Here is a 14,544-nt window from a genome sequence, read left to right as displayed (position 1 = left end):
CGAGTCTATTCGGCAGCGAGCACGACGACGCGGTGTCTTAGTTATGATTTCATCAAACAAAACTGGCCTTTTCATAGGCCGTCTATTATTTCCGCTTCCGTTGTATTGCATGAAAATTTGTAATAAAACTGTAATAATATAAGAGCATCACGATGTCGCAATGGTGGTGGGAGAGAAAAGAAAAACATATCTGTGCTATACACTGACATGTGGGTGGTTGTGACAAAACATAACTCAGATCCTGTGAAAATTTTGCAAATAACCTGTCAATCATTTTTGCAGTATTATCCGCCGCAGCTGCAATTGTGACTATATAATGCATATATACAGGGTGTTCATACAATTATAATTTCATTTTTGTTATGAAGTCAGTTGTCAATATATTTTAACCAGGTTTGTTGTTTTTTAATCAGAATTTGTTTTAGTATTTTTACCTCATTTAATACATCTGTGAGGGCCAAACAATATCATATATATTATGGTATCGATAAATTTCCCTTGCAATTTTCAAATTTTTTAAGACTTCATGGACACCCTATATATGGAATTTAAAAGGAATATGGTCGATCAGACTCACGGTGGCAGTGGCTTCCATCCTTTTTTGTAAAATTCCATCTTTCTCTAATTTTGAAATTTCTTATTCCTCCTAAAAATTCCTTTATCATTCAATGTTTATTAGATCCTTAGCTACTGTTATGTGCAAATTGCACTATCGTACTTGTACAGTTTGAGTATTTTCTTATTTGTGAATATATATATAATAAAGAACTAAGGAAAATCAGTGATACTACAGCAAATACCAAGCAAAATTCCCCATCAAGAACGGCCAAACCCCTGCCTTGAATTCCGCCCCGTTTGAGAAACGTGGCACTAAGGAGTAAAGAAATTCATCCATAAACAAAGTTACAAGCGATTATTGTTTCAATGGTGATCTTGTAGTATTTGTACCAAGATGGCGCACAACCTGAACATAGTATGTGTACCAGGTCAGAGTTAGCAGGTTGTGCGCCATTTTGGTACGGATACTACGGGAGCGCCGTTTCAAAAGCAACGGAAACAATATAAAATTATGGTGACGAATTAGGGAGTGGAGAGAGAGAGATTTATTTTTTCGCCAGCCAGAAAGTGAATTCCAGTTTTGCGAATTCGATTTTCCCTATTTAAATTTTATTACGAATTCGTCCCTTTACACAACTTGATTTTTTAAAGTAGGCGAACAAATAAGTTACCTCCATATTGGTACACATACTTCTGTAGCGCCCAGGAAAGAGCCATGATATAGTGAATTACACATCGCCCAGGAAAGAGCCATGATATAGTGAATTACACATAAGTATCTGATTAAGTGTACAAGAAAGATCGCTAATGTTACTCAGTGACAGATTATTGATGATTTTTCTTTATTTTATTTTATTTTTAAAATTTTTAAGGTTTACAAACACTTTGGTTTCGTATCAGATGTGCAAATGTCAAATAAAATTTAAATCACGCGGCGCGCATTTTCGCTGCGTAGGAACACGTATTGCAAGTTTTGTTTATTCATTTTATCGAAACTGCTTCGCAATTTCTGGTGTGAAACTGATACAGGTGGGCAGGGAAATGAATTGTTATTATTGGTTGATGAACCGTTAGCGGCATTTGCTCTGCGAAAAATATCGTTCTTTCCGTTACACCAGACACTACAAAAAACGAGAGTGCAATGCTCACAAATGAACTGTTATTATTGGTCGATGAACCGGTAGAGGCATTTTCTATGCGAAAAATATCGTCATTTCAATTCCACCCGACACTACAAAACACGATATTTCAATTCTCAATTATATGGACACGACGCGTATGTTACGGTTCCGTAAAGACTTGAATGGAATGAACTGTTATTATTGGTGGATGAGCCGGTAGTTCGTGACATTTGCTCTAATGAAGAATATCATTATTTCATTCCAGCTGACACTAAAAAAGCAAGAGACTGAAGAGAGCAATGCTCAATTGCAGGCATTTGCTCTGCAAGAAATATTCTTGCATTCTTGCAAGAAATTTCAATTGCACCCGACACTACTAAGCAGAATATTGCAATGCTCAATTATGTGGAAACGAAGGTCGCGTATTGTTACTGTTCCGTTGAAAATTGAATGAAATGAACTGTTATTACTGGAGGATGAGCCGGTAGTGGCAATTCCTCTGCAAAACATATTGTCATTTCAATTACAGACACTAGAAAAAAACAAGAGTGCAATGCTCAATTATATGGACACGAAGTTCTCGTATTGTTACTGTTCCGTAAAGACCTTAAATAAGCAACGAGTTTGCTGAAAAGTTTGGTGAACAGCAAAATGTTGAAACCAAATGAAAATTGAAAAAAAAAATAATAATAAGTACATCATATAGCGAAGTTACCTTCATATTGGTACACACACTTCCGAATCGTCAGATATTTTAGGTTAGCATTTGACAAACAGCCTAGCAACAATAAGTACCAACTATAGCTCGTTTTAATTGAGCAATATATCTTTCCACTATCAGTACTTAACGAAGCCCATGACGAAATACCAATACAAAATGAATGAAGTTCACCATATTGGTACACATACTTCTTAAGCGCCATTATGTTCAATATTTACATGTATGTAAACCTATTGCATCGTTTGGTATGAAAATTTGAATAATAAGGTTTAAAGTATCTCGGCTTTTGTAATCACGCAGCATTCTCTTCTGTGAAAACACCGCAGCTTCGCATCAAAGAGAAAAACAGGAAATTAGCTAGGCCTACGTAATCATAAACTAATGCCTGTACCACCTTCCGTCTTTGTTTATGTATTTAGAATGCAGTACTTTGATTATTGCCTGAAGTTTGAAGAAATGCCATTTCAATAATAGTAAACGATATACCGCATATATTTTAAACGAAGCTTTGCCGCATTTCTCTTCAAACACGGCCTTTTAAAAAGAAGTCACTAGGACATGACGATATGTATGGGGCTACCCTCATTTGAACGGCATCGCTTATCTCTAATTTATCACACCTTGGGTGAGAAAAGCACCTCCTAATTTTTTGGTGTGATACCACACTGTAATTTCTAACCGAGGGGGGTATAGTTGTATTCAAATATATAAAATATGGCATATTTATCAGTGTAGATGTCCTATGAAATACATGGCACATTTTTATAAGTTACAAAAAGTTTTATCGCTAATAGCAAAATATTTACCACTCCCTTAAATTTCCCCTTAAAAGAGGAAGGGGACATGAGCTTCGATAGAACATATGTAATCAGCGATGCTAACAAATTAATTTAGCAAAATTACAAACAAGACCACTTCGCGCCAAATAAATGATCGAGTCGAGGCGGGCCGCACATATTTTAGAAAGTTAAAAACCAACCGAACGGATGGCCGATGAATCACAATTTCTTCACATAGATCAGAAGTTGAAATTTTAAGTAGCGCGCAAAAACTGCAACAACTCGTATACTCAACTTAGTCGTCTTACTTAAAGAAAAAATTTACGAATGACTTGACATTTAATTTGACCGTCTTTGTTGCATCACGCTTGATACGCTTTCGACATCACTAAATGAGAAACATTTTCTAAATGGGACACTGGTGAAAGCTAAGATTAAACCATTTTTAGATGGGAAATACTAATCCCGAGTTCTCAGTTTGTTCTTTGCAATGTTCATTTCCGAAAATAATTATTCGCATGGTTTGTCAAATTTGAATAGAGATTTCCTTCAAGAAGTTAATTTTCATAAAAATCAAGCAGTGATACATCTCCCGAATAGAATATAAATTTGTTTCCTCATTGCTTTGCAACTCAAAAAATTCAATTTGAATATTTTCGGCGTCATTAAACCCTTTGCACTAAGCATCGACTAGTCTGCGTTTTGTTGCCAATTGTCTAATTATAAATAAATTATAGGCTCATTAAACGAATAATGGTGAATTAAATACTTGGTAGGTTGTAATATAATTTAGTCTACACGTATCTCACAATGAATTCTGTTACGTAAAGAATGTAATCGTCAAAACGGTAGTTTTGTTACTATAAATCTGTGAAGCGTCGCGGGCCTGATTATTTCACTCCACTTGCCGATCCCTGTGCTAAGGAGTTCTGATCTGTCTCGCATTGGTTAGGGCCGGGCCTGTTCGATGTAAGGCTGCCAGATACCAAAAGATATACACAATTTGCCTATGTTTATTACTAACATTAAATCAAAAAAAAACATTTATTTGTTGACTGATAAGAATAGGAAAATGCTGTAAACCATACGCAGAGCTGAACTTAGCTTAATTTGGCAACATTCAGTTCAGTTCAGCAACAGTCAGTTCAGTTCAGCAACATTCAGTTCAGTTCAGTTCAGCAACATTCAGTTCAGTTCAGTTCAGCAACATTCAGTTCAGTTCAGCAACATTCAGTTCAGCGCAAAGAGCCCACCTCAACCCTACAGCAATTTCATATATGTAAGAAATGCAGAAATTTATAAAACAAAAAAGGCAAAACACATTTTACTTAGTAGCTGGGAGGAACACAATGTCTGTGGCATAATTTAAATTTTTCCCTGAATCAGATACTTTGGGGTTGACACTAAGAATCCCAGCCGCTAGGGTATTTGGGAAAAAGGAAAATATAAAACAATTTCTCAAATTAACGATAAACACGCCACCCAGTAACATGATTCATGAGTGACTGTAGGGGGGGGGGGGGGTGTCCCGCGGGCAGATGGTAGCCGATACCTGGGCTAGGGAGTTCACAATTCACAGGGGTTGTAGAGAATTCACTAATTCACAGGGGTTGTAGAGAATTCACTAATCTGGCTCTTTGATGGGCCTGTTCGATACTAGAAAATATGCAGAATTTGCTTATTACTTAATGATCTTGATCGGTAAATATGTTGATAGGTATTTGTCCGTCTGTATATCTGTGTGTTAGATGCACGCGATATCTCACGAAAGTGAGATTGGATCTGCTGCAGATTTGCATGTGCATTCATCATAGCTCGGATCAGAAGCCTATTGATTTTCGATGGATTATGTCGTATAATTAGCGAGTTATTAATTAGTGATTGGACACACGGTGTCACTATGAGTAAGACAACTGTTTTGGTCGATAAGTCTTCGGTTTCCAACCGAATTCTAGTTTCTGTTTATTGCTAAAATTAATGCTGATAACCTTTATGTTCACAAATAAAACAGATGAAAATTCTGTAAACCATACGCAGAGCTGAACTCAGCAAATAAAGGCCAAGAAATCCTTAATTTAGCTATATTCAGCTCGGCGTTAGAAGCCCACCCCAACCCTACAGTAATTTCATTTGAATAAAAAGCAAAAATTTATGAAACAATGAACGCAAAAATACTTTAAGCATCTGGAAATGCATACAATGCATACGCCAGCAGCAGCAAGATTTGAAAAAAGAGGAAACACAAAGCAATGGCTCAATGGTTATTTCACCAAAGATAAACACGGCCATCCAGTAACACGCTTCATAAGCGTTCGTGGTGAAACGGTCCTCATAATAATCGGGATATTTTCTCACCATACTGAAAGCCCACTTGATATACAAATTGTAATAAATAATTAAAAAGCATTTCAGGGCGAGGATTACTGCGAGAAACCAAATTTGATATCGAGCAGCGGCACCCATATAAACATAATGAAATATTGCACGAAATTCCTGTTAGCTCGTACAAATTCACGCAGTACAGTTTAAAATTGCCGGGATCAGCCCGGTTCGACATTGTCCAGTCAGTTTTGTTACCCTGATATGCAAATGCAGGAAGTTCTTTTTTCATGTGGCGTTATACAAGTCTCCAACTGAAAACAAGGCACTGCCACTGTAATATGTGAAGGTCTGCTATATTTTGTAAGCACCAGATCTTGCCGGTTCGGCATTGGCAACCGCAATTTGTTACACACTAGATATTTCTGTGGTCAGGAATGCAAACATAGCCAGTCCAATGTTTCAAACATTCGTCCATCGCCCTCACACAGATTGGATTATAATGACTGGTCCGGTCTGTATTGCATTATCTATTGTTAGCACAAGTATATGTCCAAGTATTTCATCAATAAGAACACTTTTTGTCCTCCAATGGGAACACTATTTATCCGCCAATAGGAACACTGTAGCTTCGTTAGCGGTGACACTGTTTCTTCGTCAACGGGAACACTGCTGATCCGTCTAAGGAACACTGTTGATTTGATCCGTCAAGGGAACACTGTTGATCAGTCGAGGGAAACATTGCCGATCCATTACGGGGAACACTGTTGATCCGCCAAGGGAAACACTGCTGAACATGTACGATAAAGTGTGACACATATACAGGTTAGGTTGACTGTCGACTTGGCACAGTTGAGTTTTGAAGACTGAATAATAATAGTCCGATGTGACACCGATTATAAAATTATCCAAATCTCGGCTGATATTGGGGCATCTGAGTTGCATCATGGGAGAGCAACACACGATGCCTTTGAGAGGATCTGAAAATAAATAATATATATTTAAATTGGCATCAGGATAATTTAATCATGTTCAGCAAGAAGTTTTTGTGCTGTGCCAACATGTATAATTACAATCATGAGAATTTACGACCACCGTGACAAAACATTCAAGGCTAGGAACTGCATTGAACAGATTCTCAAATTAATTGTTCGTATTCCCAACTTCGTATTCAAATTATGTAGAAATTGACATAACTATTATGAATCTTATTTTCGATTTAAACTTATATTTTTAGTTTGTAATTGTGTTTGCTGCTTACTGTATATACTTTACAGTTTACAGGGTGTCCATAAAGTCCTTTTACAGTTTCAATTTTGTTATGAAGTCCGTTCTCAATATATCTTAACCAGGTTTGTCGTTTTTTCAACAATATAACACATCTGTGATGGCCAAAACAATATATGGTATCTATAAATTTCCTTTGCAATTCAAAAGATTCTTTAAGACTTTATGGACACCCTGTATATTTCAATAGACCTTGTGCTCTGGAGCGATAATAAAAATAAGTATATCCACGTGTTACAATTTAGACAAATATCTCAAATAGATAATTACTTTGTTACTTTCCTCAGTCTTAAATTAACGGCAGGTAGCAGTCGTCTTGGTGTAAAATTATGAGTTCATTGTAAAATCTATGAGTTCATAGAAAATTCGACCTTACGCTCTTATGATGCTTAATTCAGTACACACCTTATGATGCTTAATTCAGTGCACACTGTCTGTGTACTTCTTCCATACTCTCTGAAAATTAAAACATGTAGTTTTAAGAACGTTATGCTAACCTCGATTTTGGCTTCGCATAGTTAAGAGTACTTCTGTTGTGCAATAATTTCATAATGCTTCATGATTGCGTCATTTTATCACCCACTGGACTACATTACATAATCTAGATTCTAGAAAGTTATCTTAATACAAGAGAGCTATGCTCAAATATATGGACACGTAGAGTCACATAATTTTGATGACGTCATAGCGAAAAAAAAAGTAATAGCCTTCTGGAGAAAATTTTTATCTTTAACCACTGAAAATTTCAAAGCAATTGGTTCAGTATTCGAAGAGAAAAGCGGCTTTTTAAAAACGTGTCAAAGAACAACAACAACAACAACATAATATTGAAACGATCGTTATGTCCACTACGTGTCCAATAAGTAAAGTATCACTGAATATAGGTATACTTTCGATATTGATTTAGCGCTCTGGGGTGATAATAGAAATAGGGGCGCTCCAGGAGTGTGAATACTAATATGCACGTAACTATTGGCAGGGGGTATATTCACTTGGCTAATACAGACAGTCCGCGAACTCGTAGTAGAACTAAAATGAAAATAGGAATAAAATCATGGCCTAACCCTGACCTGGTACACACACTACGGCAGTACCGAAATAAAAATAACCACGCGTTACAATTTAGACAAATATCACACTTAGATTATTGCTTTGTTACCTTTCTCAGTCTTGAATAACGGTAGGTAGCAGCAGTCTTGGTGTAAATCTATCAGTTTATAACACTTGGATCGTACACTCTCATGATACTCGATCCAGTACAGATCGACTGTGTAGTTCTACCATATTCACTTAAAATAAAACATGTAAATTTTAAACAAACGTTTTGCCAACTCGGTTCTGGCTCAGTATATAGAGTACTTCTGTGGTGCAACAATTTTATCATGCGTCATTTTAACCCCCACTAGACAACAATCTAGAAATTACGCCACTTACAATATATTAGAGATCGTAAAATATATTTAAATACCCGTCCGGATAATTTAATTACGGGTATGTTTAGTCGGAAGATTTAGAGTTGTGCAAACATGTAAATGTATGAAAATTTATGTCCATTGTGACAAAACTAAGTTATTATTCCGATATGAGGCTACTGATATCTGCATGTTATAGTTCTCACTAAAATTAATTTTCGCGATTTTTAGTGTTTTGTTTCTGAATGCGGATAACCGCTGACTGCGGATAAATGGTCGATGTTTAAAATAGGACTTGCAAAATATTCACCAACACCGACAGGCAAAGAAAGGTGTGCTACATGTAACTGGAATTTCGCTGTGAACGACCATACCTTTTAGTTTATTAAACGCATTATGTCGTCGTGAAACACACTTTTGGTGCAATGTTTTAATTTCAATTTTCGAGAATCATACTCGTTGTATTTTGTGTTCCTTCGCAAATTCAGCCTATATATGATGTTTTCTACCCGATTTTAACTAACTCACACGCAAATCAAGGCATGCCGACATTTTAAAAAATTACTTGTCTTTGCGTAAACTCTGAAATAGTACGAGAAATTAGGCTAAAAGCTAGTTTACGATCACGAAACGGGGAAAGATTTTAGAAGTGATCTTGTGTAATATATAGGAGAAAAAGTTTGAAGGGAAAGTAGGTTAACTTATCTCCTAAAACAGCGGGTGGTGTCTATCAAAATGATATTGCTTAATATATCGGAGAAAAAAATCTTCGAAGTGAAAGTAGGTTACCCTATGTCGTAAAGCGGGAGATGACTTTCAAAGTAATATTGTGCAAATGTGCAATATTTTGGAGAAAAAGGTTTGAAGGAAAAGTAGGTTAACTTATTGCTTGAAACAGCGGGTGGCCTCTATCAAAGTGATTGCTTAAATAGCGGAGAAAAAAAATCTTCGGAGTGAAAGTAGGTTAACCTATCTCGTAAAGCGGGAGATGACTTTCAAAGTAATATTGTGCAATATTTTGAAGAAAAAGGTTTGAGGGGAAAGTAGGTTAACCCTTTTTTTTCAACAACACAACAATCGATAAAGAATGAAAAATGGAGCCGGAGAAACATGACGTCAAACAATCTTATAAAACTGGAAGAGGAGGGACTACTTTCAAGCATATTCTATCGGACGAGGAAGCGTGGTATACTAAAGGGATAGCGCCCAGATTTGAACTACCTACGAGGATGGGAAAAGTTTGTCATAGATTTATTATGATAAAATAGGCTTAGCTTAGAATATGAATCATCGCATGGTGCGTTAGTGCGCAATCAATTTGTGATAGATTATTTACAATTCCACTTCCCAATATTACGTTAAGCCAATTTTACCCGTAATTATGAACGAGGCATTTACCACTTTACTTTCTTAGAAATTACCTTAGTAGGCATGGCAGAGAAAAAGAAACAACGACATGATATTTTAGAGCTTGACGTTGACGCTTGGCCGGAGAAATGGAAAAGAGAGTTTCCATATATTATACACGATAAGAAAACAGGAACCGCAATCTGCACGTATGTTACTTACATTTCTGAGTTCATTATAAGAAAATTAGACAATATGGACCTTTGATCGAAGAATTCACAAACAAGGAGGCAGTAGTGATGGAATGGCAGAATCTTCGTCATGATCTGCATATTCTCCAATTACCGACTATGGAGAACGTAAGTTCTAATCGGTAGCTACCATTTTTATTTATTTGTCGTATGCTTCTGATCTCTCATCCAACACACACGCACTTGGCTTCGAAGCATATGAAACCTAATTTAATATATGCAAATAAATTACAGGTATGCAAGTACTTAGCGGCAGCGCCCGAGTACCCATGCTTTCAAGTGCTGGGCAAAGTCCTTCAAGTTTTCGCAGCCGGTACCTCGGGGGCCGAACGAGGGTTTTCTCCAATAAACATAATAAGACGAAACACAGGTAAAAATTATTATAACAATTTTGAAAGTATGAGAATTTGAGAAAACTTCTTACTTTCTTATTTAGAAAATAGGACTATATTTGATATTGATGAATACCACTTTTGTAGGAATAGGTTAGCAGCAGACACCTAACAATGCTTCTGAGATGTGGCGGGGAGACATCCATAAAAGCAGACAAAGAGGAATCATTCTTCATGGATGTCTTGCATTATTGGAAAGATTCCAAGCTACGTCGCCACGAACGGGCTGCAGAAGCCACGCCATCCATTTTTATTCGTTCGCTTTTGTATTTTTATTTGTGAATAAAACAAATGTGTGAACTGTGCAATTTTGTTACTTGATATAAGCCTTGTAACTTTCTCTCGTTGAAAACAAGGGTTGACCCCCGAGATATTTGGTGCGCCACTCATGCAAAATGTATGTCATGATTTGAGAAAAATGCCGTCGTTACTTTTTAAATAACAAATTGATAATTATCCGATTGGTTCTGGCTTCCCCTGCAAATCCTTTTATGCACAGACCTCATGTGGAAACACCATGTAACAGTTATCTGAAACGGCGAAACATTAATGTAATCCTAAGGCGAAGTTTGGTATCGATCTATGGCCAGTAGTAACACGAATGTGCAAGGCTTTGCTGGTCATTCGAGCAATTGACTCTGGTGGTTGATTGCAGGAAAGTTTCGTTCACGACAGGTGTGCTAAGCAGGTGTCCTTTCGTTAGTGATGAATTTGCTTCAAATCACGACAGGTGTTCGCGACAGGTGTGCTTGGCAGGTGTCTTTCCTTGCCGATGAATTCTCTTGTTTTAATCAAGATTTAAAGAAACAGAAAGACTCTTTTTAATTCGTGAAATTCACAGAATGAGCGCTGTTTCCAGTATTTATGTCTGAAATGAGTTATAACAAAAGCTAGGGCACCTAACTTGTTAAAATCGAAAAAAGCACTTTGTTGTTAAAATCGAAAAAAAGCACTTTCGCACTTTTTTTTTTCGACTGCGAAGCACTTTCGCACTCATAATTTCCTTAGAGTTAACACTGCTTTATAGCATAAAACACACTGTCCTTTTACTTCATACTTTTCAGGAGAAGATGCCCATGTTTCGATATACGCTACTATTGAAATTTCTATTCCCCTTCTACAGTCATCATGCCGTAGAATGTGTTTGTTGAGTCACAATGCGTTTTAACGGCGAAGCATGTTTTGCAAATAGATATCTTGTTTTTACAAAACGTGTGAAGCTGATTTTGTAAACGAATCAATTATTTCAATCAACAACCCTTGCGATTTATAATTGGCCTGCGGCCCACCTCAAAATGTCTCCATGGCTCACCAGTCGGCCATGGCCCACTGGTTGAAAACCAGTGTACTAGTCAATTCCGTCACAGTGGTGATATAAAATCAATGTGTCAAACGATTTTTCTGATTTATTTTATGAGAAGCAATTTAAAATACGATATTTTGATTACTCTCCGAATGCGGCGCGGGCCACAGATAATAGAGCGGCGGGCCACATGTGTCCCCCGGGCCTGGGTTTGGACCACCCTGTAATAGACGGTATCCTAATTATGTTAAAATTGCCAAAACTATTATGCATCATTATGCATCCTCTTTTCTTTACAGTTTCAACTTTGTTATGGAGTCAGTGCTCAATATATTTTAACCAGGTTTGTTGTTTTAATTGTTTAAGCATTTTAACTTCATTTAATACATCTGTGATGAACAAAACAATATATATATGATATTGATAAATTCCCTTTGCAATTTTAAAAATTTTTGCACCCTGTTTATTTCATATGGACCTTGTGCTCTGGAGCGCGATAATAAAAATAAGCATAGCCACGTGTTACAATTTAGACATATATCACACATAGATAATTACTTTGTTAACGGTAGGTAGAAGCCGTCGTGGTGTAATTCTATCAGTTTATAACACTTGGATCGTACGTTCTTATGATGCTCGATTCAGTACACATCGACTGTGTAGTTCTTCCATACTCTGTAAAAATTTGAAGGTGGTTTTAAGTGAAACAAACGTTTTGCTAACCTCGAGTCTGGCTTTGTATAATACTTTGTATAGTATGAGCACTTCTGTAGTGCATCAATTTTATGACGTGTCATTTTAACCCTCACTGGACTACAAAATCTAGAAATTACGCAGCCAGTGACCTAATAAAGATCGCAAAGGTATAACCACGATAGGTTGTCTGGAGTAGAGCAATACCGAAAAACTCCTTATTGGTGGACCAACTATTTTGTGACATCAATTTGAATGACGTAACACATGTTTTCGAACCTAAAGTACACATTCGATCACGAAATCAGACTTTTTGGTTGGTTCCGACCCCGATGTTACTAAAAACGTCGTCGTTACGAATACATTTAAAAAGCAGCAACCTAATTTCGTGTGAGTACGCCGTAAATTTTTCCCAGCTAGTTTTGCGCCGCACAAGTTTGGGAACCGCTGACGTAGTCAGTTGCAGCAGGAAAAAAACGTATGCAAATATTGTTGGGCCTCGTTCACTAATAAGGAACTCCCGTAGTATATGTACCAGGGCAAATACGAATTGGGCCTAGGCCATATTTTATTCAGATTTTCCTTCAGCTTTCCGGTTGATATGCGATTATTTTAGTTCTATCAAGGGTTCGGGGACTGTTCGTATTGGCCAAATGAATACCCCCTGCCCATAGGGTTTCAGTCCCTTCATACAACTTGATGTAAAGTAGGCGAACAATATTATTTACCTCCATATTGATACCTACACTACTGGAGCGCCCTGATAAGTACTTGTAGTAAGTACTATAGTTCACCAGGCCTGCCAAGTTTAACCAGCAAATTTTCACTTACTAACGTGTGTCCGTAGAGAAGTGTACCACTTTATGAATTACGTTTATTTCAACTGTACATTCCTATAATGATGATGGATGTCACTCGACCAAATTATCCGCCCGAAAAACAGAACATAATATAGTTTTGAATCAAGTAATTTAAACCACCCAGTCATGAAGTCCTTAAAAATTTCTCAAATTGTTGGTTATTGGTTACAATCTAATTGCAGCTAATATCAATTTGACAAAGATTTTGGCGACTTCAAGTTTAAAATTCTTAAACGAAATAAAACAAAATTATCATACTTCTTCATATTACCGAGTTGATCACCCTTCTGCGGAAACTCTTTTCTCAGAACGAAACCCCTTTAAAATCCTAGGCATCCAAGTTTTCTCTCAGCTGCCCATAAGTAATCATCTTGTCTTATTGCTTTTTTGCAAATATTTCATTGGGCATCAACATTATCACCGTTTCATCATCCATAATGCGTCCAGTTATCTAAGTGTCAGCACAAAAAAAAGTATTATTGGCTTTTATCCAGATTAAAATAGGTTTAAAATATTCTTTCATATGGAAACAGCGCTAGCTAGCTATATTGTCGAAAATTTAACGATCCTGTATTTGGGAAAATTATTGTTGAAGAAAATGAATGTTTGGTAAAAACCTGAAAAAAAAAATTGGATTAAAAACAGAATGGTGAACATGAAAGACAACTGTTAGGAAAGCAGGATGGTAAACTCAACCTGAAAAACAATGCCTGTATTTGGGAAAATTATTGTTTTAGAAAATAAATGTTTGGTAAAAACCTGAAAATAAAATTGGATTAAAAACAGAATGGTGAACATGAAAGACTACTGTTGGGAAAGCAGGATGGTAAACTCAACCTGAAAAACAATGACCAGAAAACTAGAATGGTCAACAACACTCAGAGACAATGGGTGCAAAGAAGACAGAATGGCCCACAAACCTGAAATAATATGGCCAGAAAAAGTAAGATCAACAAACCTGAAGGAATGGTCAACTTAACCTGAAAGACAACGGTCAGAAAAAACAAAATGATCAACAAAAACTGAAAAACAATGGTCGGAAAGACTGAATGGTCAACAAACCTGAAAGACAGTGGTCGAAAAAAAAGGATGGTTAAAAATACAATGGTCAGAAAACCAGAATGGCCAACACGACCTGAAATACAATAGTCAGAAAAAGCGGAATGGTCAACAAACCCGGAAGAAACAGGTTAAAAAATAAAATGGTCAACAAACCTGGAAGAAAAGGGTTAAAAAAATAGAATGGTAAACAAACCTGGGAAAAGGGGTTAAAAAAATAGAATGGTCAACAAAGCTGGAAGAAAAGGTTAAAACCTGGAAGAATATGGTAAAAATAATAGAATGGTCAACAAACCTGGAAAAAAGGGGTTAAAAAAATAGAATGGTGAACAAACCTGGAAGAAAAGGGTTAAAATAATAGAATGGTCAACAAACCTGGAAGAAAAGGGTTAAAAAAATATAATGCTGAACAAACCTGGAAGAAAAAGGTTAAAAAAAATAG

General features: G+C 36.6%; 1 protein-coding gene and 1 long non-coding RNA gene across 4 annotated transcripts; one reads left to right on the top strand and one right to left on the bottom strand.

Moving 5' to 3' along the window:
* Positions 1-7,948: 7,948 nt before the first annotated feature.
* LOC120346006 (uncharacterized) lies at positions 7,949-13,115 on the bottom strand. Its single transcript, XR_013476698.1, has 3 exons — positions 13,015-13,115; positions 12,049-12,165; positions 7,949-8,074 (listed from the first exon to the last, which is right to left on the bottom strand). It is a non-coding gene; the product is annotated as an uncharacterized LOC120346006 (long non-coding RNA).
* LOC144424508 (uncharacterized) lies at positions 8,821-11,202 on the top strand. Of its 3 annotated transcripts, none has more exons than XM_078113883.1 (3): positions 8,824-9,435; positions 9,666-9,753; positions 10,030-11,202. In XM_078113883.1, the coding sequence occupies exons 1-3, from the start codon at positions 9,292-9,294 to the stop codon at positions 10,167-10,169; spliced, it is 372 nt and encodes a 123-aa protein (XP_077970009.1). In that variant the 5' UTR covers positions 8,824-9,291; the 3' UTR covers positions 10,170-11,202. The 3 variants fall into 3 exon arrangements, 1 of the variants encoding a protein (XP_077970009.1); XR_013476739.1 differs by having other exon boundaries at positions 8,869-9,435; positions 9,666-9,903; XR_013476738.1 differs by having other exon boundaries at positions 8,821-9,903.
* Positions 13,116-14,544: the final 1,429 nt, after the last annotated feature.

Source organism: Styela clava, chromosome 1 (assembly GCF_964204865.1).
Source record: "Styela clava chromosome 1, kaStyClav1.hap1.2, whole genome shotgun sequence".
Taxonomy (NCBI): domain Eukaryota; kingdom Metazoa; phylum Chordata; class Ascidiacea; order Stolidobranchia; family Styelidae; genus Styela; species Styela clava.
This window is presented reverse-complemented; position numbering and strand designations above follow the sequence as displayed.